The sequence below is a fragment of the Sinocyclocheilus anshuiensis genome, unplaced genomic scaffold (genome assembly GCF_001515605.1).
Source record: "Sinocyclocheilus anshuiensis isolate Anshui unplaced genomic scaffold, SAMN03320099.WGS_v1.1 scaffold957, whole genome shotgun sequence".
Taxonomy (NCBI): Eukaryota; Metazoa; Chordata; class Actinopteri; order Cypriniformes; family Cyprinidae; genus Sinocyclocheilus; species Sinocyclocheilus anshuiensis.
The window spans coordinates 244,857-265,770 of record NW_015557101.1 but is presented as its reverse complement, the minus strand read 5'-3'; the positions used below and the strand labels follow the sequence as shown (position 1 = coordinate 265,770).

At 37.4% G+C, this 20,914-nt stretch overlaps 1 protein-coding gene and 1 long non-coding RNA gene across 4 annotated transcripts in view; one reads left to right on the top strand and one right to left on the bottom strand.

Annotated features, from left to right (window-relative positions):
• The window catches only part of LOC107677527 (multidrug resistance-associated protein 5-like), a 35,272-nt gene extending 20,965 nt beyond the window's left edge, over nt 1-14,307 (bottom strand). The window contains exons 1-7 of one of the 3 annotated variants that reach the window (XM_016472457.1): nt 14,079-14,307; nt 11,936-12,113; nt 9,977-10,132; nt 5,586-5,733; nt 2,930-3,163; nt 2,463-2,636; nt 971-1,118 (exon numbers count right to left, since the gene is read on the bottom strand). In XM_016472457.1, coding sequence (XP_016327943.1) covers nt 971-1,118; nt 2,463-2,636; nt 2,930-3,163; nt 5,586-5,733; nt 9,977-10,132; nt 11,936-12,105 — 1,030 coding nt within the window. In that variant the 5' untranslated portion in view covers nt 12,106-12,113; nt 14,079-14,307. The remainder of the gene's footprint in view (nt 1-970; nt 1,119-2,462; nt 2,637-2,929; nt 3,164-5,585; nt 5,734-9,976; nt 10,133-11,935; nt 12,114-14,078) is intronic. The other 2 variants (XM_016472454.1, XM_016472456.1) reach the window with 2 other exon arrangements.
• Nucleotides 14,308-18,355: 4,048 nt separating this feature from the next.
• LOC107677526 (uncharacterized) lies at nt 18,356-20,626 on the top strand. Its single transcript, XR_001632858.1, has 3 exons — nt 18,356-18,483; nt 19,892-20,077; nt 20,235-20,626. It is a non-coding gene; the product is annotated as an uncharacterized LOC107677526 (long non-coding RNA).
• Nucleotides 20,627-20,914: the final 288 nt, after the last annotated feature.

Sequence of the window (20,914 nt, the reverse complement as noted above, 5' to 3'; positions counted from 1 at the left end):
TTAATCTTTGTTAATGTTAGTTAATAAAAATACAGCTGTTCATTGTTAGTCCATGTTAGCTCAGGTCTATTAAATAACTTCAATAGAACCACGTTTTAATTTTAATAATGCAATAGTAAATGTGGGAATAAACATTAACTAAAATTAATAAATGCTTTAGAAGTATTTTTCATTGTTAGTTTATGTTAACTAATGTAGCTAACAAATGTTAACAAATGGAAGGAACCTTATTGTAAAGTGTTACAGATTTTTTAAATGTATTTGAAAGCACCTCCGAGGCTGCATTTATTTGATCAAAAACACAGTTAAAAGTTATATTGTGAAATATTATTATAATAAATCACAATATCATTCAAAATCATTCTAATATGCCGATTTGCTGCAAAAGAAACTTCTAATTATCAATGTTAAAAACAGTATTTTTTGTGGAAACCATGATACATTTTTTCAGAATTCTTTGATGAATAGAATGTTAAAAAGAACAGTATTTATTTGAAATGGAAATATTTTGTAACATTATAAATATCTTTACTGTCGTTTTTGATCAATTTAATGCACCCTTGCTGAATAAAAGCGTTAATTTCTTCTTCAAAAAAAAAAACCTCCAAAATTTTGAATGGTAGTATAGATTCACGTCACCTAAATTGTACTTATTTAACATTCAACAAAGTCAAACTGTCCAAAGGCATTATGAAAGAAAGAGCGCTAAATGCTTTGTAAGTTAATCTGGAAGCTCAGGGACTCTCAGGACATTTCAGCGACGGAGGACTGAGGAAGGACAGAGCCAAGACAGTGGATTAGGAAACTTGAGATTGTTCCTTTGAATGCAGTGCAAAGCCACAGAGATGATCCTTTGATTTCCATGGAGCCTATGACATCTAAGCGCTCAGACACCATCATTATACGCTCACTTCCCGTTTGGCTGAGTCAGTGCTGCTGTTTGAGTGGTTGTAGTCGAGTGCTGTCTTACTTTGTATGTTGTTAGCAAACGCCGTCTCCCAGCAGTACATCTTAATGAACTTAATACAGCCCAGGATCTCGTTCATCAGCCGGACGCGCCGGTCTGTAACCACCACACACCTTTTATGGAAATATGCTGTCAAATGGGAGGCCAGCATCTGCAGGAAATAATTTAAATGTGAAGATCAACCTGTACAGTCAGACACAAGGCTACAGTGTGTCCTGTCTCAAAGGGAACTCACACCTAAGGTGAAATGATCTCTGCCTTACTGAAACCTGGCTTAAACCTAATGATTATTTTGGTCTAAATGAGTCTACTCCACCAGGTTACTGTTATAAGCATGAGCCCCGTCTGATTGGTCGTGGCGGCGGTGTCGCAACGATATATAGAGATATTCTTAATGTTACTCAGAAAACAGGACACAGGTTTAACTCATTTGAAGTGCTTGTGCTAAATATTATGATTACAGATAGAAGAAAAAAATCCCTGCTATCTTTCATTTAGATTTTCGCAGTGATCTGAACAAAAACAGCAGACGGGCTTAATGAAAATGCAAATCCATTCTCTGCCAGAACGGCAGAAAAAATGCAGATTCCCTGAAAACAGCACTACACAAAGTAGCACGGCATCTGAAAAGCATCACAGCCTTTTGAAGTTTATTCGTCACATTAAGCCATAATGTGTATGCAATTCTTGTCTTTCCGTCCTTAAATTTAAGACCTCTTGAAATCATAATTAAGACTTTCTTGCACCATTTATGACTTTATATCGCCTTAAATATGATACAGCTAAATTTAAGACCAACGGAAACCCTGTAATAACATCAACATAATTCATAGTAGGCCTATAAATTAATCTGACATCATATTTTTTTATCATATTACATGACTTTCAAGGACCTTTTGATTTCCAGTCTTAAAACTATGCAGAAGTACTCATATTTTACCTTCTGTTCCTTACTGAAAAAAAGAAAAGAAAAAAAAAACTCTTAAACCAGCCTTAGTTGGTGTCTGGTCTAGCCAGGTCTCTCAGTCTAGTCAGGCTGGTTTTAAATCAAGTTAAGGCTGGTTTAAGCAGGGGTTGCTCACACACACACACACACACACACACACACACACACACACACACACACACACTCATGCACATATAAAATGAAATATTCTATGCAAATCATAAATAAGTTCATTATTCATGCCAATGATTAAATTCATGCATTTATGAGTTAGATTGTCCTAAAAATCACATGAATTCTGACATTACTTTTGAAACTGAAGTCACATTACAAAACACAATTGCATAATATCACATTTATTGCCACATACATGTCTCAGATCAAAAGTGAAAATGTCAGATTCAATGTCTTTTGAGAAAACCACGTCACAAGTCACAAGCCAGGGAAAAAAAAAAGATTTGGGCCACTAAACAGCAGTGTGAACTTGGTCTTTGTAGAGGCTGTAAATATTCCTCTTATTAACAAAAGGATTAGATGTGCTTATCTTACCATGGTGGGGTAGAAGAAGACAAAAATGGCCGATCCCACGAGTGCAGTCGGTCCTAAGAAATAGATGGTGTATGACAGACCCAAAATCCCAACGAGAGGCCCTCCAGCCAGCAGACAGCCCACCGAGATGGCCTCGTACAGACGCTGTCCATCACTGGAGCAAATGTTTACCAGCTGAAAGAGTAACAGGATGAGTCAGCCAAACTAAAACATGGCACGCTTAACCCGCATCAGCGCTGGTACTCAGACCTCACAAACACAAGCCCACATTGATTTTAAAGGGCCAAAAGGTCACATGAAAAAGTGGGCTTAAACTCGCCCATGAACCCTCTCAGATGTTATTTTCCCTTTACATTCAAGTAAATAAGGCATGACCTGAGAAGCTGTTCTCTCGATATCGAAATGCAAAGTTCTGTTCCTAATGAATAGTTTAGTGTTTATTACAGGAGTATTAACACACAGTTCACCTCTCCAGTGCTGATGTCTTTAGTGCTGCGTAGTCGCAGGATCTTCTGGAAGGCGAAAGTGAGCGCGGCTCCCTGGAGGCGTGCGGCCGTGCGGTAGCTGACAGCCCACATGAAAGCTAGAGACCAGGAGCGTGTCAGCTCCATGAGGAAAATCCCGCCGACCAGAGCCAGACCATACAGCAGTTTCACCTCTGCGCACTGAGAGTACTCCAGCAGGGCTCGGATCAGCAGAGCCTGAGAATAACAGCACACAACCAGGATGCTGAGGGAGGAGACAGCTGTACAAAGACTCTGCAGAGGTTTTTTTGCTTTTATTTGAACAGGATCAAAATTACACGAGGAGGGATTCAGAGGTGAGCTTTGAGGTTTAATGGTATCAGAACATCCTCTGAGGTCATGAGATCAAGTGCTGCTCAGAGGACAACACTAGAGAGTCTTTTTCTTTGACTCCGTCTCAAACTATTCTCATTCTAATTATAATAGAGAGCTGGTCCTGGATGCTCATTGGTCAGTACAGTTGTGCTGTGCATCACATTGCTAAAAAATTGAATTCAAAAATAAAGAAATTAATAAAAAATTAACAGAATTGGAAAAATTAATTTGTCTTCCTTGATCACTTTTCAAATTGATCTTGTGCCTCTGACCAAATAACATTTTTTTCTGAAAAAGATCAATACTTTTATTCAGTAAAAACACATTCAATTGTTTAAAAGTGACAATAAAATAGATTTATAAAAAGTATATATTTTAAATAAATGCTATTCTTTTGAACTTTCTATTCATAAAAAAAAAACTAAAAAAAATGGAATTTGAATTGGAAAAATGAATTTGTCGTCCTCAATCACTTTTCAACTTGATCTTAAGCCTCTGACCAAATACATTTTTCTTTTTTTTTTTAAAAAGAAATATTTTTATTCAGTAAGGACATATTACACTTTTTGTTAATGATGGTAAAATACATTTATAAAAATATATATTTTAAATAAATGCTGTTCTTTTGAACTTTCCATTCATCAAAAAAAAAAAAAAAATGGAAAAATTAATTTGTCGTCCTCAATCACTTTTCAAATTGATCTTAAGCCTCTGACCAAATACATATAAAAAAATAAAAATAAATACTTTTATTCAGGAAGGACCCATTAAATTGATCAAAAGTGATGCTAAAATTCATTTATAAAATATTTATTTTCAATAAATGCTGTTCTTTTGAACTCTCTACTCATCAGGGAATATTGAAAAACAAAACATATCATGGTTTCCACATTGATAATAATAAGAAATGTTTCCTGAGCACCCAAGCTTTGCCATCACACACACACATAAAATACATTTTAAAACACAGTCAAATAATAAAACAGTTAGTAGTTTAAATTGTTATAATATTTCACAACTTTACTGTTTTGACCCTATTTTTGATCAAATAAAGCAGCCTTGGTGAACAACAGGGACTTACAAAAACGTAAAAAAAAAATCTTACCGACCCCAAACTTTTAAATAGTAGTGTAAGCCAAGAATAATACTTGAGTATTTACTTGAAACCAAGAGCAGGAGTAGTGAGGAAATATTTAATTTCTGACATGAAAAGAGCACTAAAATGTACTGCAAATAAATATACCAGCTGCTGAGACAATGGCTGACCCATGCAACACTAAGCAAATCAACGCAGGGAAACAAGTGTGCTATTTTGTAACGTAATCCCTGATAATGCTATTAAGCGAGTGCTGTCAGGGGCATGTGCGGCCTTGTGTGGGGAAATAAAATTAACAGCTGCGTTCCCAACAGCGTTTCAGTAAGAAACTCCCAGCTACACCAAAATAAATCCCCTCATAGTGAAACTAATAAGATCAAAAATGTATGTTTTATTTTTTTAAAGATTTTTTTTCATCCAAACTCTAAATCACTCTTGTTGAATAAAGATCTAAGCTCATTTGGCAACAGAAATAAAGCAGCAGGCAATAACATGAATAATATGAATAACATGCCTCCTGGACCATGGAAAATCCAGACACATGCCACGATCCTGTGGATTAATACTAGTTTGAAGTACGAGAAGGTATGAAAAATCTCTGGTTTATATTACGGATTTCATTTTGAGTCTGCAAATATAACCCCTCTATTGATCCCTTGAACATAAAACTGTTCATAAATGTGTGCAGGTCTGTTTTCTGTGTGAAGCAGGAAAGTTTTAATGGATGCACGTCCACTGCTGCCCTACATTCATTATCATGCGCAGTTATCTTGCACCCAAATTTCAGCTCAAACATGTACAACTTGATTTCTTCCATCCCTCACACACACACACACACACACACACACACACACACACACACACTCTCTCTAAAAGAATCTTCACATACACTGTTTTTCATTCAACAGTGATTCAAAATGATCGCTGGCTGTCAAGCTCCAACAAGCGATTGCATCAGAAGATTAGTAAATATAATGCACACATCATTATGGATATTTTTATGATACTTAAATAATGCTTTTTAGTCCTCTTGGTTCTTGTAAGTCTGTGATCATTATGAAATATGGTATGAGAAAAAAAAAAACTGTCACGATTCTTGAACATTCTCCTTTGGTCTGGATAGGGGAAGCAGGTCAAAGGTCAGCATGCAAGCCAACAGTTGTCAGAAAGAAAAGGAGGACAACTCACAGGTCCAACAAATCCAGCCACCATGGTGATGAGCAGGGAGAAGATGGCCACCAGCATACGGGTCTGACAGAACCTCCAGAACACCCGGGACAGAGACGCCGCGTCCTTCCCTCGCCGCTTGAGCTCCTCGTGCCACAGCCACTCCAGTCTGAATGATGCATCGCCAAAGACAGTGTGTTTAAACAACAGTACATCGGCAAGTGTTGTAACATGAAAGACTGGGAAACCTTTTATTAAAGGGATAGTTCACCCAAAAATGAAAATTCTGTCATTAATTACTCACCCTCATGTCATTCCAAACCCATAAGAGCTTCGTTCATCTTCAGAACACAAATTAAGATATTTTTGATGAGATCCGAGATCTTTCTGACCCTGCATAGACAGCAAGGGAACTACTACATTCAAGGCCCAGAAATGTAGTAAGGACATCGTTACAATAGTCCAGTGGTTCAACCGTAATGTTATGAAGCTACGAGGATACTTTTTGTGTGCAAAGGAAACAACAACAACAACTTAATTCAACAGTTCTTGTCTTCCCTGTCACTGTCCGCCCCCATTCACGACAGTACCACGACACATGCGTTTCTGGGCCTTAAACGTTTCAGTTGCGTTGCTGTCTATGCAGGGTCAGAAAGCTCTCGGATTTCATCAAAAATATCTTAACGTGTGTTCTGAAGATGAACAAAGCTCTTACAGGTTTGGAACGACATGAGGGTGAGTAATTAATGACAAAATGAATGACAGAACTATTATGGAAGAAATAAAATACTATGGAAGTCAATGGCTACCAGCAACTGTTACCAACAATCTTCAAAATATCATCTTTGGTGAACAACAGAACAAACACACTCATACAGGTTTGTAACAAGTTAAAGGGGTCATATGATGCGACTTCAAGTTTTCCTTTCTCTTTGCCTACAATAATGTACAGTATTTGAAAAATAATGTGTTTTTTGAACATTAAAGCATGTCAACATATTCTGTTACACCAAATACACAAAATAATGATCTTTAAAAATGCATCATATGACCCCTTTAAGGGTGAAGTAAATGATGACAAACTTTTCATTTTTGGATGAACTATTCCTTTAACTTGAGTTTCAATGGCTGTATTCAAGTGATTTAAGTCTTTTATTTTATTCCTGTTTAAAGTCAAAATTAAAGTCAGCATGAATGAAAACTCACCCTTTCGATTTTCTAAATGCACATTATAGATCTTCTCGTGAAAATCAGATGTTTAATTTTTACATTTCTTTTCTGACTCTGTAATGATTAATCAGAATGTCATAACTGGATCTGTGTTGTTTGCAGGATTTCTCCAGTCATTTAATGCATTTAAATCTGCTCCTGCAAGCTCACCTTCATCTGCATCTGAGTGAAACACCCACATCTCAAAATCCAATCAACAACTGATGCATAGAACCCAGTCTCCACCATATTTTTTTCTCTTTTAATGTGTTACAAGCAAATGTACATCACATTATGGATAAAAAGATCGGTTGCTACTTCCAATTCATTGCAACTTTAAGAAATTAAATTAATACTGGCTAAATTGTTAGACCAAACCAAAATTAAATGTACAATATCACAAATGCTTTTGTCACTTTATTAGACAGCTCTCTGCCATGCTTGATTCTGATTGGTGTTTTTGGGTAATGATGCTGAACTGTATAATTTCCTAATTTCCAATTTCCTACATAGCTGTGTTAGGTTTACAATTCTTGCATCACTCCACTGTTTCTTTCTTCTCACATAATAAAATTACCACAAATCATAATGCATGTCATGCATAAACCCCTTCAGAATGATATAAGATCCCTCTGCTCCTTGTTGGGTTCTGCTTTTTTGCAAGTTGACTGGATATAATCCTTGACCTCACGTCTAAATTAAAAATGTGAGGCATTTATTTAACTGTTAAACTTCTGTATTTTAAACTCAAGGGCACATCATATATTTCAGGTCTTCGGGTAGTAAAACTTGTTTTGGGCACACATTTAGAAGCCAAAACATTGACACGTTTATTATAAATCATAAATGATGTTCAATTTCTCATAAATATTGTAATGCAAAATCTTGAAGCATTCAAGGAAAGCCTCATTGAAAACACTGAAATTCACACTTAGAATGAACAATCAATCTGAAGGACCAAGGCTTTGAGCTTTCAGTTCCCATGCCAAAGACCTACAAAAATAAATAAATAAAATAATCCACTCAGCTTTTATTTCTCACAATGGTACAACACTTTGGTGAACTGTATCTTATTCTTTTTTTTTAATTTCAACAGCCTTGTGTTTTGAAGAAAACACTTTACCTAAGTGTTCCAGACCCCATAAAATATCCACCCCTCACACACACAAGTACACATGCCTTTAACGCATCCGAGCTATATCTCTGACACAAATCCAGTAACGGGAGCCACAGACCCTGAGGTCAAACACTGAAAACTGACACCGCTTCTTACAGAGCCGCTGAGGCATAGCTGTCAGGCAAATACAGGGGCCTATATTTAACACACGATCATTGATTGCAACAAAAGAAAGCACAGTCAAAGTCTGATCCAATTCATCCACCGAATATGGGCAAATCTCTGATCTGTGATTAGAAAGGGCAGTTACAGATTATAGGTGTTTTTCCATGTTCCCGTGTTCCCGAGAAACACTTTGAGCCCTATCAATGAGCCGGCTTAGTCAAAAGGGACACGGGCTGTGATCTGACGTGTTAATGACATAACCGTCCTGCAGGAAAGGTGCAGACTGACTCTCTCTGATGTCTAATCCTTGCTATGAATAACACCCACCTGCCATAACTCTCTGGGCTGTGTGAGCATGGGAGGCAAGCATCTATCATTCATTCCCCACCGTGACTCAAGGGATTCCCACACCAACCTCTTGTTATCAAGATGTCAACTGTGTGAGACTTTGGCACAGGAGGTGTTTTCTAATAGTTCAGTTTGTTCACGGTTCAGCATGGGCACATATGAGAGATGCCTAACTTGTGCTTGGCTCCAGGGTAGGGCTGAACGATTAATCAAAATTAAACCGAAATCACGATTTGGCCTGATGTGATTATTGATTGGCAAAGGCTGCGATTTTTAATTTTAATTCTTGCCTCTGTATAATGCATATTTAAGTAGTGTTTATAGACCTTACAGTATGTGCCAGAGATACAAGCACGCTTCCATCTTTAGAATTTTGTCTTTGAACATTGTAGCACCGCTGTTGAAGAGTAATGAGCTGGTGAAGTGGATTTACTTATTGTAGAGTTTTAACGAAAGTTATCATGAGCATTGTAATGTTCGACGCGGCTGTCATAACAAATGTCAGTAGACCTGGAAGATTTTAAAACGAGTGGTTCATTCATAAATTTGCACGATCTTAAATTCACGCTGTGGATATACAAACGGAAGACAGAAGACAACGAGTGCAGCGCTGAAAAGGGGCGGAGCTACATACCCTGATAGCACACATACATCACGGAGACGTCTATTTGACGTCTGCATTTACATCTGCAAGACGTATTTTTTAGAGTGTTTGCATATCTGTGATACGTCTATAGGACGTTTCCTATCAGATGTCAAATAGACGTTTAGAAGATGTCTTTAAGATGTTTATGATTTAGAATGCATGTAAAACTGACGTCTATCCGATATTTGTACACAGCAGATGCTTTCCAGATGAAGCGATCTTTAACAGACATCTTGCAGACGTACCTGTGCTATCTGGGTAAGGTCTATAACGTGCATCTGAAAAGGCAACACGCGCCAAACATCCTCCCAAACTAATGAGATGCGTTTATGAACCTGTTGTCCAACAAAAGAGAATATTTAATAACATGGTTTTACTCCACAGCGTCAAGCAAGAGTTTGAAATAACTTCATTTTCTGATCTGACGTGGCTTCTTATCACAGAATGAGCAGAAATTATATTCTATACTGTAATAAAGGCTATGTCGATTAGCCGCACTGGATTATAGATTTACTTTATAATTATGAAAATACCCAAGATGGCTTGAGGAACACAGATAAACCCTATATTGTGTGTTTACTGGCTTCATGTTTAGTCAGTTCAAGCGTTTCTATCTTCTTTTTATTCTGCAGCCATGGCTAGATAACTTTGTCCATATTAGGGATTTCCTGGAATGTCATGAGTTCTATTACTTCTGTGATGCATATTGGGAGTTTCCGCACGAGGGCGCCCTCTGGAATGCAGTATTAATTAAACAGGTAGCCTATTACATGTGTTTAGTGCTCATTAATGCACACTCAGTTCTATTTTGCCCAAATTTTCCCCAAATCGCGCAGCCCTACTTCCGGGTATTTGCATTCAGACAAACACAGCTTGACAGTAGACAAACCTTGATGACGGATCGGAAGGTTTGCACCAGTAGCTCACCTTTGGCAGTTCGTTTCTGAGGCCTCGTGGCAAGACAGACCCCACATGTCTTCAATCTTGAGACAGGATGCTTTGTGGGCCCTCCATGCCAGAGGGGACAGCCACTGCAGGGTCATGAAGGAAAAAAATCCTGCATTGTCCACCGGGTGCTGATGTCTGGGGGTGAAAATGGAAGAGTTTGGCTCCTATCAGTCATCTAGGCACTATGTGCTATGTCTGAGAACGGCGTGACCTTGAACGCGAGAGAAAATCTTTACTCGCTGCGGCCAAACAGTAGATGAATCACACGTTTGTGTTTGAACAGCAGTTTGCACGTCCCTCTCAGAACTCTTACGAAGCAGTGAGAAAGTTCAGCGGCTTTTTATCAGCCAGCATGTTAAAAATCGAGCCGTCTGTGAGAAAAGGATAAGAGCGTTCTTATCAGGACCTCTGTCACTTGAGTCCAAATGGCAACGAAGCAAACATCTCGTAAGGCCTGTTTCACACCTCACACAAAAGTGTTTCTGTGCATATGTTTGTTTTGGCTCCATATTAACCGGTTTCACGCTGTCTGTGTAAGCAGTGTGGTAGAGGTGTAATATAAGTTACGTTTTTCCACATTGAACTTAGCAGAAAAAGTTGAAAATGCACTATAAATTTATTTTATCAACACAAGCTTTTACAATATAGGCTTATATGATGCAACTGCGTGAACTCATTGTTAAAAATGACGCCTATCATGTTTAATGTGGGTTAAATGTGCAGTGATGCACATAAACTATTTTTATTTAATTAAGTGACAGATTCAGATGATAAAAGCAGCTTGTAGCATCATTTTGACGTTTGGGTTCAGTCAGGTCAAGTCACCTTTATTTGTATAGCGCTTTATACAACACTGGTTATGTCAAAGCAACTTTACACTGTCAAACAGGAAAATAGTTTGTGCATGATGCAAGAAGACAATAACAAAGAATCATTTTTTCCAGCTAAAATCAGTTCATTGATGATTCACTGTAGATTAATTATTATTTGGAAGTAAATGTGTCTCCTGATAATCTCCTCATAACCACTTCACAATTTATGGCAGTTATTAAAGAAATATCCAAAGTAGTAACTTAGAAATTACTTTATTTTCTTTATTTTAAGTACTTATTTTCTCCTGTTGTAGTTCGTGAAATTTAGGTTTGAAACATTCAAAGGAGGTTGACATGACAAGCAATTTTATTGTCCTCAAAGAAAGAGGTCATTATTATTATTATTATTTGTTTCCTTTCAGATAATTTGGCTGGACAGCAAAGAACACAGATTTTGCCCATAAACATAAATATCTATTCAAATATTGTTGAATGTGAAAATTGTTCTGTGGCATGACTGTCATTATGAACTACAAAATAAATGTATCTAATCTAGAAATACAAAAATCTATGAAAATAAACAGTTCAGACAAAAATACTGTTTATATTGGCATTAGCTAATCAGGAATGACTGGTCATGAACTTCAAAAATGTTATATAATACATAAAATAATATATAACAATATATACTTCGTGTGTGTGTGTGTGTGTGTTATTTTATTAAGTCCTGCCAAGTGATTCTTCCACATTTTAAGCATTAAAATAAGCTTTATGTATTTGTGCATATGTGACTTTAACTGTTGGAAACGATGTGTCGATTCATACCTTGGTGTGACGTTCTGTACACCAGCAAGACTGATTTTAAACAGCATTTGCTAATTATTTTATAATTATTATACATGCAGTGTTTATGAGCTCAAATTAATTGAGAGACAAACAAATTCATTTTTCACACATTTAAATGAACAAGTGAGGGGAAAAGATCAAATAAAAATGGTAACCTGTCACATCCCCTAAAATATACACATATTTTTCACAAAATATGGATTTTATTCTTAAATCCATTTGGTAGCTACCCACATATTAATTTTATATGGTTATAACAACTGTATCCAAGAGAACTTACTTGTGCGTGATCCGAAAGGGCTTGAGTATCTGTAAGCTATGGCGATATCTGCCTCGTCTTTTTGTTTCGGAGCCCAGTTCCACCTCATCATCGGGGTCTGGGAGAGTCTGGGGAGGGGACAGCGTCAACCCCTCCACCCGTCCTACGGCCTCCAAAGCATCTGAGAACATACCTACCTCTAACAAACAAACACGAACAGAAAAACACTCAACAACACTCCAAAAGCTAGAAAACACTTTCAGACACTTGGGATGAGTTCCCATCCATGCTCATGACAACCAGCACTGGGAATGTCTGAATCTGCTGACTAATATTAGTGCAGTGACACAAACCTTCCTCTAACGCTATGGCTTTGGCTACAAATTTGAAGTGTTTATCTATTTAAAGACGCCTGCGGGTGGCCTCAAGGCTCGTGGATACTGAGACGAAGGATATTCGAGCTGGCCGTGTGTGTGTTGACCCTGTCACTGATCCATCTGTGGCATAAGACACGATAAGGTAAATCCAGCAACACTGGGACTCTCTGTATCTGCTCGGTGTACGTCACCGGCGACTGCCAGATAATGAAAGATAAGCACATTATTTACACTAAGAAAGAGCCTGCGTTCGATAAAAATCCCTAATGCAATAGGAGACTATGAATGTAAACAAGGATAATGGGAACGCTTTGAAATTTTAAAGGGCTAGGCCCTAATTCACACAGAAATGAGCATTCTGTCATTATTAGTCTTTCGAAACCGGTGTGACTTTATTTCAGACTTTTAAGGAACTGATCTTGCTATTCATGCAATTATAAAGAACGGAGATTGAGGCTTCCGAGCGTTGTAAAGCACACAAGCACCATAAACGTATCACAAAAAGTTCTGAAGCCATATGATTGTGATGATTATGACACTGAAATTTAGGTCATTATTCACTGAAAATTGACTCTATAGCTCTCCTTGGAGTATTTATGATAGTTCATGAGAGAACGGCTTGACATGGGCCATTTTTGTTGATCAGGAATATATAGTCATGCGTAACACTTTACAGTAAGGTTCCATTAGTTAATGTATTAACTAACATGAACAAACAATGAACAATCTGTGTTAATGTTAGTCGTTCATGTTAATGCACAGTGCATTAACTAATGTTAACAAGCACAGCTTTTAATTTTAATAATGCATAGTAAATGTCGACATTAACATGAACTATGATTAATAAATGCTGTAGAAGTATTGTTCATTCTTAGTTCGTGTTAACTAAAGACTAATGTTAACTAATGGACCTTATTGTAAAGTGTTGCCTAGTCATGTTTTTCTTTATTTATAAAGAAGCAGTGTGTAGTTAGCAAGGTAATAAGGTGTAGATTTTCTAAACCGATCAAGAAAAAAGCAGCCCTGGTATCGATTTGACATCAGTATCGGCAGATACTCCAAAACTGTACTGAGCAGTACAGCTCACACAAATGCTCTGAATGTTTCATTCATGAATCAGACTAATCCGGTTCTCCACTTAATGACTAAATCATCTAATGTTAGTCAGATTTGGAACAACATTTTCATTTTTAGGTAACGTTCCATACATGACCCCATTTCAATAGGCACACAATCAGCCGAGTAGGATATAAAAAAATGTAAAAAAAATGTTGGGCTTATAAAAGGAGCATCGTTCATGTTTACCTTCAGTTTCAGACTACTATGAATATTTATCCATTTGCACACAACTTGAAGGAAAAGCGAAGACAAAATAAGATCCTCTGCTACCACCATTGTGCCCAGGCTCGAAAACATACTGTATAACAACTGTAAGTGTCTGCTACCTTTAATAATTAAAAATAGTTGAATAAGAAATCAGTTTATGCTGATTTGTGCATTACACTTGCTCACTGTTCCTGATCCGGCCAGCTAGAACTGTGTGTTCCCTGCCATTTCTGGAGATGTCCTCCATTGGGATCCTCATACTGGACATTTTATGGATTATTAGAACTACCTTTATCTCAAATGAGCATTACATGATGTTATTAAATAATGAACATGAATATTGACTTTCCACTATTTAAGGTGTATGTAGTGTAAAAGCAACACAAAACAGAAAGTTTATACATATATACATATATATATATATAAAAAGAAAAAGTTGGAGCGTGAAGAAGGTCACTTACATATCAAACACCCTCTTTCCTATCAGCTTCAGGATGTTCCCACAGGTTATTAAATGATTTATTCAGAAAGCCAGCGCTCTCTGGGTCCCTCGCTGCACATGACACATGCACTTAAACAGCATGCAACGTTACTCTGATCCGGCGCAAAAGTTTCACCGCGTTAAAAAGCGGCGCAGCGGAGAGTTTGACGCCCCGCTCAACCCGGGCGGCGTTTTGAAGCGCGCCACGGCACAGCTGACGGAATTCCCTAAATGCATCGTGCGTCACACCTGAGCAGCCAATCGCGGATTTGCTTGACCGTCGCTACGGTAAGCGGACCTGGAGGGGAAGGAAAGGGCACGTGGTGATCTTTGCAACAGCGCGCAGACAGATTAGCAGACTATTTTGGGCCGCTCCGCTCCGGTCATCTGAAGAGCATTGCTGCATATGGAATAAGACGAGTGGTCTGAAAAGAGACACTTATTATTTTTTAATAGTAGCAGTTGCAGAACTCATATGTTCTGAAAAAGTGACGCAGAGCACGCAGTGTGACGAAATGCTCCGCGTTCCCCTGAATTTTTAATGTTCCTGATAAATAATGTTACGTAATGATAAGTCTTTTGCACAGATTTTCATTATTGCAACTTTAAATCAAACACTGAAACCCGGCCGGTGTCTTTCCGTTCATTTAGATTACGTTTAATGGGCATATTTTTCATCACTGAGTAATAAAGTAAATTATTTTTTTCCCTTTATTATTATTACTGTTTTATTTAGTTCCATCACATACAAGTACAAGGCAATGTTGTACAGTTTAAAGCATGTAGAACAGAACAACAACAACATAAAATGAACATAAACATAGTTTAAAAAGTAGTGCTGTCAAACGATTAATCGCATCCAAAATAAAAGTTTTTGTTTGCATGAGCCCAGACCTGGTTCTCTGGTCTAACTCCAGTAGGATCGTCATAATAGTTGAACTGACAGTCCTTTGGGGAGAGGCCATTAACGAGGCCTTTGAAAGGAAGAAGCTGTGATATGCCAACTTGCAGCTGAGGCAGAGGAGCGGGGCGGGACGGTGAAAGTATACCCGGGGGAAGTGGGCTGCAGGGGCTTTGTGGCTAGTTCCACTGTAAGGCCACTGAAGGAGTTGGGCATCAGAGGACAGGTCCAGTGGAGGATAGTCAGGGAACTGGCCACTGTTGCTGAAAGGACACAGTGTGGGCTGCCAAATGACCATGTAAGAAAGTGACACACACCCGGGTCTGATCAGCCTGTGGTGGGCCTGCCTCAGCTGAGGGTGTCTTGTGATAAAGGGCCGAAACACCCAATGAGGCTGGGGTACACAACTGATGATCTGTTGCTTTGGTGGAAACAGCATACAAAGGTCATTGGCAACATCACCTCAACAAAAGGCATCTTTCACCCAGGCTAAAGTTCGCACAGAAACTGGGATCTGATGGACATCGGTTAAAGTGTCTCACTGGCAACATCCATGAAAGATAAGATACAGCATAACATATCATCAAAACATCAAGGATCCTGGATTCTTGCTGAACCAAAATCAGAGCGTAACAATTGCTGCGTCTCACTGTGTTCTGCTCACAGCGAAGGAGAAAATGTTCTATGTGGTGCTGAATATTGGGATCATAACACCTAGTCCTATCATGCAAACTGTGTGTGTACTGTGTATATTTATTATGTATATATAAATATACACACACACGCACGCACGCACGCACGCACGCACACACACACGTATATATTTAAGAAAAATATGTTGTTTATATATTAAATATATTTATATATAATATAAATTGAAAAATCTGAATATAAATATACACATACACAAAATATATACATGCATGTGTGTTTTTATATATACATAATAAATATACACAGCACACACACATATATTATGTAAACAAAAACTTATATTTTGGATGTGATTAATCGTGATTAATCGTTTGACAGCACTAAAAAAAATAAAAAATACCAGGATAAAAAAAGTGCTATATAATATTAGATCAGTTACATAAATCTGAAAAGCTTTATAATTTTTATTGTTTTTATAAGCTTCTCATTTTGTGATCTCATTTTAGAAAGGGTTTCAAAATATATTTTAAGATCAATGTTACAAAATGTAATACATGATGTTTTTTTTATTATTTTTGACTTATGAATATAAAACGTTGCTAAAATAATTAACATTAATAATGTAATTTTGTTTTTCAGAAAAATATGGGTTTTTGAAAACAAACTAAAATATCATGAGGTTTCTAAATAAAGGCCTTTGTTTAATTTTGTTTTGTTTTGTCCACAAATATGGCTTATCATCTGAAATAGCGATGTAAGTATTAATACTGCTAATTAGCAACTTTACATGGCCACTCAATCTAAGGTTAACCCAGAGAAATGTGCGCTATATTCAAGTGTCTGTGTGGAAGCTGAACATTAGCGCTCACTGAAGGACAGATGGAGGCGCCGGTGCGCTCACTTGCTCTTAAAATAGGCTACTCCGTAATTTTTTGGTCATACAGATAAGAGTAATACATCTTTCAAATCTGTAAAGACTATGTTTATTTATGTGCACTCACAATAACAACAAAACGCGCTTTTGTAAAATAATGAAAGCAAACAGGATGCGCTTTCTGCCGTCTCGGTCTCTGTGAATTCGAGTGCGAAACTCCGTGTAGGCTATATCTTTGCCTTACAGACTTCAGAGCCCGGTCTCATGAAAATGCGTCTAAATCAGTGACCTCTGTAGTAGCAGAGGCTCCAAATAAATCCAATGACCTAAAGAGTGTCTCTGCTTGCCTTGGAGGAAATATTTCTGGGCTCGAGCTGCCAAAGGTTGAGCCTGGTCTCATGAAAATGCTTATAAATAGTACACCAAATAAAAACGAAAACTCGTGGTATTGATATGCAAAATGGACTTTGGCGTGCATATGATACCCATGTGTTTGGCGTGCATATAATACGCAGTTTTCGCGTGCATATGAGACTTCATCTCTTAAACCAAAACAAAGAAAGCACTTGTTTATCAGTGAATTATTAAAATGTTAATGCAGCCTCCTTTCTGTTTTTCCCTGACACATTCATAATCATAGCTTCTGCCAGTGCGCTGTGGCAAGCTTTATGCGTGCGCTTGAGCACTTATTAGGCTTTGTAGGCAATTAAAGACTCATTATAATGATTTAAATGGTTTATTAATAAACGTGCGATTAGTCGCCTAATGCTTAAAATGAACGACTACTAGTCTACCAGAAAAATCCTTAGTCGAGGACAGCCCTACTACACGCACACATACACACACATACACACACACGCACATACACACACACACATACATATATACATATATATATATATATATATATATATTGTTTGATAGTTATATATAGCTGATAACTTATTCTGCACGCACAGTTATCATCAGGTTCCTCCAGAATTTTATATATTTATTTAAAATCAAAAGTTGTTCTTTTAGAGTTTCAGAGAAACTTGGGATTTATTATTTCAATATTTCACTTAAAATGAACGACTACTAGTCGACCAGAAAAATCCTTAGTCGAGGGCAACCCTACTATATATTTTTGTGTCAGTAGGCTAATGGCACATTTGAGCAGCATTAGTAAACTGTAAATATAAAGAAATGCCAAATCACATGCAGGTTTTTTCAGACCGGAGACCATAATCGTGTAATAATTCATTTTATTATGATATGAAACATCCATTTTTTCTTTCAATAATGTTTTTTAAAGTTTTGCAAGAATGTCGTGATAAACTTTTTATTAGTTGTCATAGCAAGTGATTTTACAAGTAGGATGGCTCACTTTTTATAAGATGACTGAATTTGACTTGAATTCGTAGTTTATTCTTACTTTTGGAAACCTAATTGTTTTATAATTACTACAACTATTATTATTTCTGTTGTTTCTAGAAGTAGTAATTTTGATAATAGTCAATAGTAAAAATATAACCACACACACATGGTTTGACCACAGAATAATTACACATTAAATAAAAAGCGTCCCGCACGAACCTCTACCTCTGCTCTACCTTTTTCTTTGTGCTCGTCATTCTCAAGCATAGAAAGTCGGATATTGGCGTGTGCTCGCACAATTTCAAGATCATTTACGATTTATAAATGTCACATCTGGAAGAGAGGCGTACGCACGTTCGTTTTCTCTGAATCGCACTTATGAGAAAATTTAGGACGGTTTATACACAACATTTTATAAATGAGGCCCCAGGTCCTGCACGGGGACCCACGGGTCTCTTTTAATGAACACACCTGATTCAGATCATCAGCTCATCAGCAGGGAGCTCCATCAGCTGAGGGTTTCAGATCATACAGTGCAGAATGTGCAGGAGCAGGACTGAAAGCCACTGACCTACAGAGTCACAAGACACGGTTGCAAAGGTGAGTTTGAATGAACTCATGGTAGGGTCACCGCCTTAGTCCTGTAAAAGTCCTTGTTTTGCCAGATGAGCAGAAATCAGGATAGTACCTGCAAATCTGGAATGAGTGGCAACCCTGCAGTGCAAGAGAAACAGCTGCAACATTTAAATCAAAAACCAGGAAAACTAAATCAGGGAAATGTTTTTCAGATTTGGAAAAGTCATGGAGATTTCAATGCTCTAAAATATTCCATATACTAATCATGTGCAGAGTTTATTTAGCGTAAGCATGCTTTCAATTCAAAAAGATGTTTCCTCAGATATTGTTTCAATGAATTGGTCCAAATTATGCACAAATTGTGGTCTGAATGATTCATTGCCAAATTGGTCTATATTAATATTATTATTATTTTAATTTAAATCAAAAGTGTGAGGACCTGAGAAAGAAAAAAAAGTTGAATTTGCGTAATCTATATTTTGTTTTTGGGCTTTGTGTGAATTCCACAAAACTTGCGTCACATTTCAGCCCAATGTCAAAATAATTCTGTATGAAGGATTTGTAGCATTTTTATTTTCACAATTTTACCTCCGAACTGACAAATAATATCAAATATTTCACAATTTGAATTGACTTTTTTTCTGCATAACAATCCTGAAAAATTATTTTGTCATGAAAACTACTTAACGACAAGTGTTTAGTGATAGAAATAGGATTCACAGATAAATAAATACATATAAAGTATGTATACAGTGATGGGAAGATTACTTGCAAACTGTTACTGATTACAAATTACATGATGAAAATTGTAGTTAGTAACGTAATCGATTAGATTAGTCATTTTAGGTCATGTATTCTGACTACTTTTTGATTACTTTTGACCTAACTTGTTTATCCCATAGATTTAAATGGGATTATTATGTACCATATTGATGATAATAATAATAATAATAATAAAACACATTCCATTCTTTATCAATAACATGAAGTGCATTAAACATCATGTTACATCAGGGTTTCCCAGACTGGGGTAGAGAGAAAAAAAAAGACGAATTAGGGAGAATCAATAAATTATGAATAATTTACTGCCTTTGTGTGGCTATGTAATTATGTAATCCATAACAAAGTAACTGTAATCTGATTACGAGCATTTTAATGTAATATATTCTAAGCACTTAATTTTTGGAATCTGATTACGTAATCCAGATTACATGTAATCCGTTACTACACAGCTCCTTTTCTGTACTGCATATGGAGAGCTCAGTTTTTCTTTGGTTAAGGAGAGTCATGTATTTAAGGCCACTCACTCACCTTAATGTAGTTATGAAGCTTGTCCGCTGCTGTCTGTTAGCCTGCTGAGAGTCTTACATTAACAGCCCAGAAATCACTTAGATGTTTCACTTTCCTGAGCTGGGAAATCTGCTGAACGCAGGCAATCGATGAAGTGCATCCAAAGCTCCCTATCAGTTTCCATGAGGCTTCACAAGACATACGTCTACAGCAACACACCGTTTCGAGACATGGATGGATACACTGATGAACAGCCAAATGACCTTAACTGATGCCTGAGTGGAAGTTCATTAAATGTTATCAAACATAAAACACCAACACGTCAAAAGTAAGTGAAACTGGCCTTGTGCAAAATCACAAAAACAATGCAGGATCTCCAGCAGCGCGTTTCAAGCCTGTTTCACACCGCAGGCGTAAGCAGCACATATTTATTTCGGTGCCAATATTAGAATTGTTCATTATCACCATCTTTACCTCTTTCTCAGTGAGAGCAGGCCACAGAGAGAAGCGTCATTACAATGCGAGTCCAGGAGCGCCGTCCTCTCTGACCTGCGGTGCATCCCATCGCCCCGGCAGCACGAGGTCAGAGAGAATAGAGGACCAGTGCCATCCCACACTCCATAAGATAGACTAAAGCCTTTATCTGTCTATTCCCAGCACAGGGTGGCCGGGCCACAGCCGCTATCAACAGAGAGCCTGAAATATGCCTCAGAATGAAATCCAGTCTCAGCTCTGTCTCAAAATAGATTTCTCTTTCTTGTCTTTCACCCCTTGTTGTACACGGCACTGAAAAGATTGTCTGGGAAATACAGTATAACTCACACCAGGGCTGGACCGATTCGAGCACGCGTTTCCGTTCAGCAGCATGTTCAGAGAAGATAATGGCAAAGGTTAATATTGCAGTAGGAAGTATTTTCTGTGTTCTGGTTCAATCTAATTTAAGCTGTACACATAATCTGTGGCATGCTGCTGTTGATTACCACTTAAAATCATTTAGACTTGTCCCTAAGTTGGTAAAAATAAGCAAATGTTGTTTTCCGTCATGCACTTTTACAGTGAAAGTCTGCAGCCACAATACTTATAAACATGATAGAGAGAGAGAAGAAAAAAACAAAACAATGTGGCAAGTTCTTAGAAATGTACTATATGTTTTCGTATTTCGTTT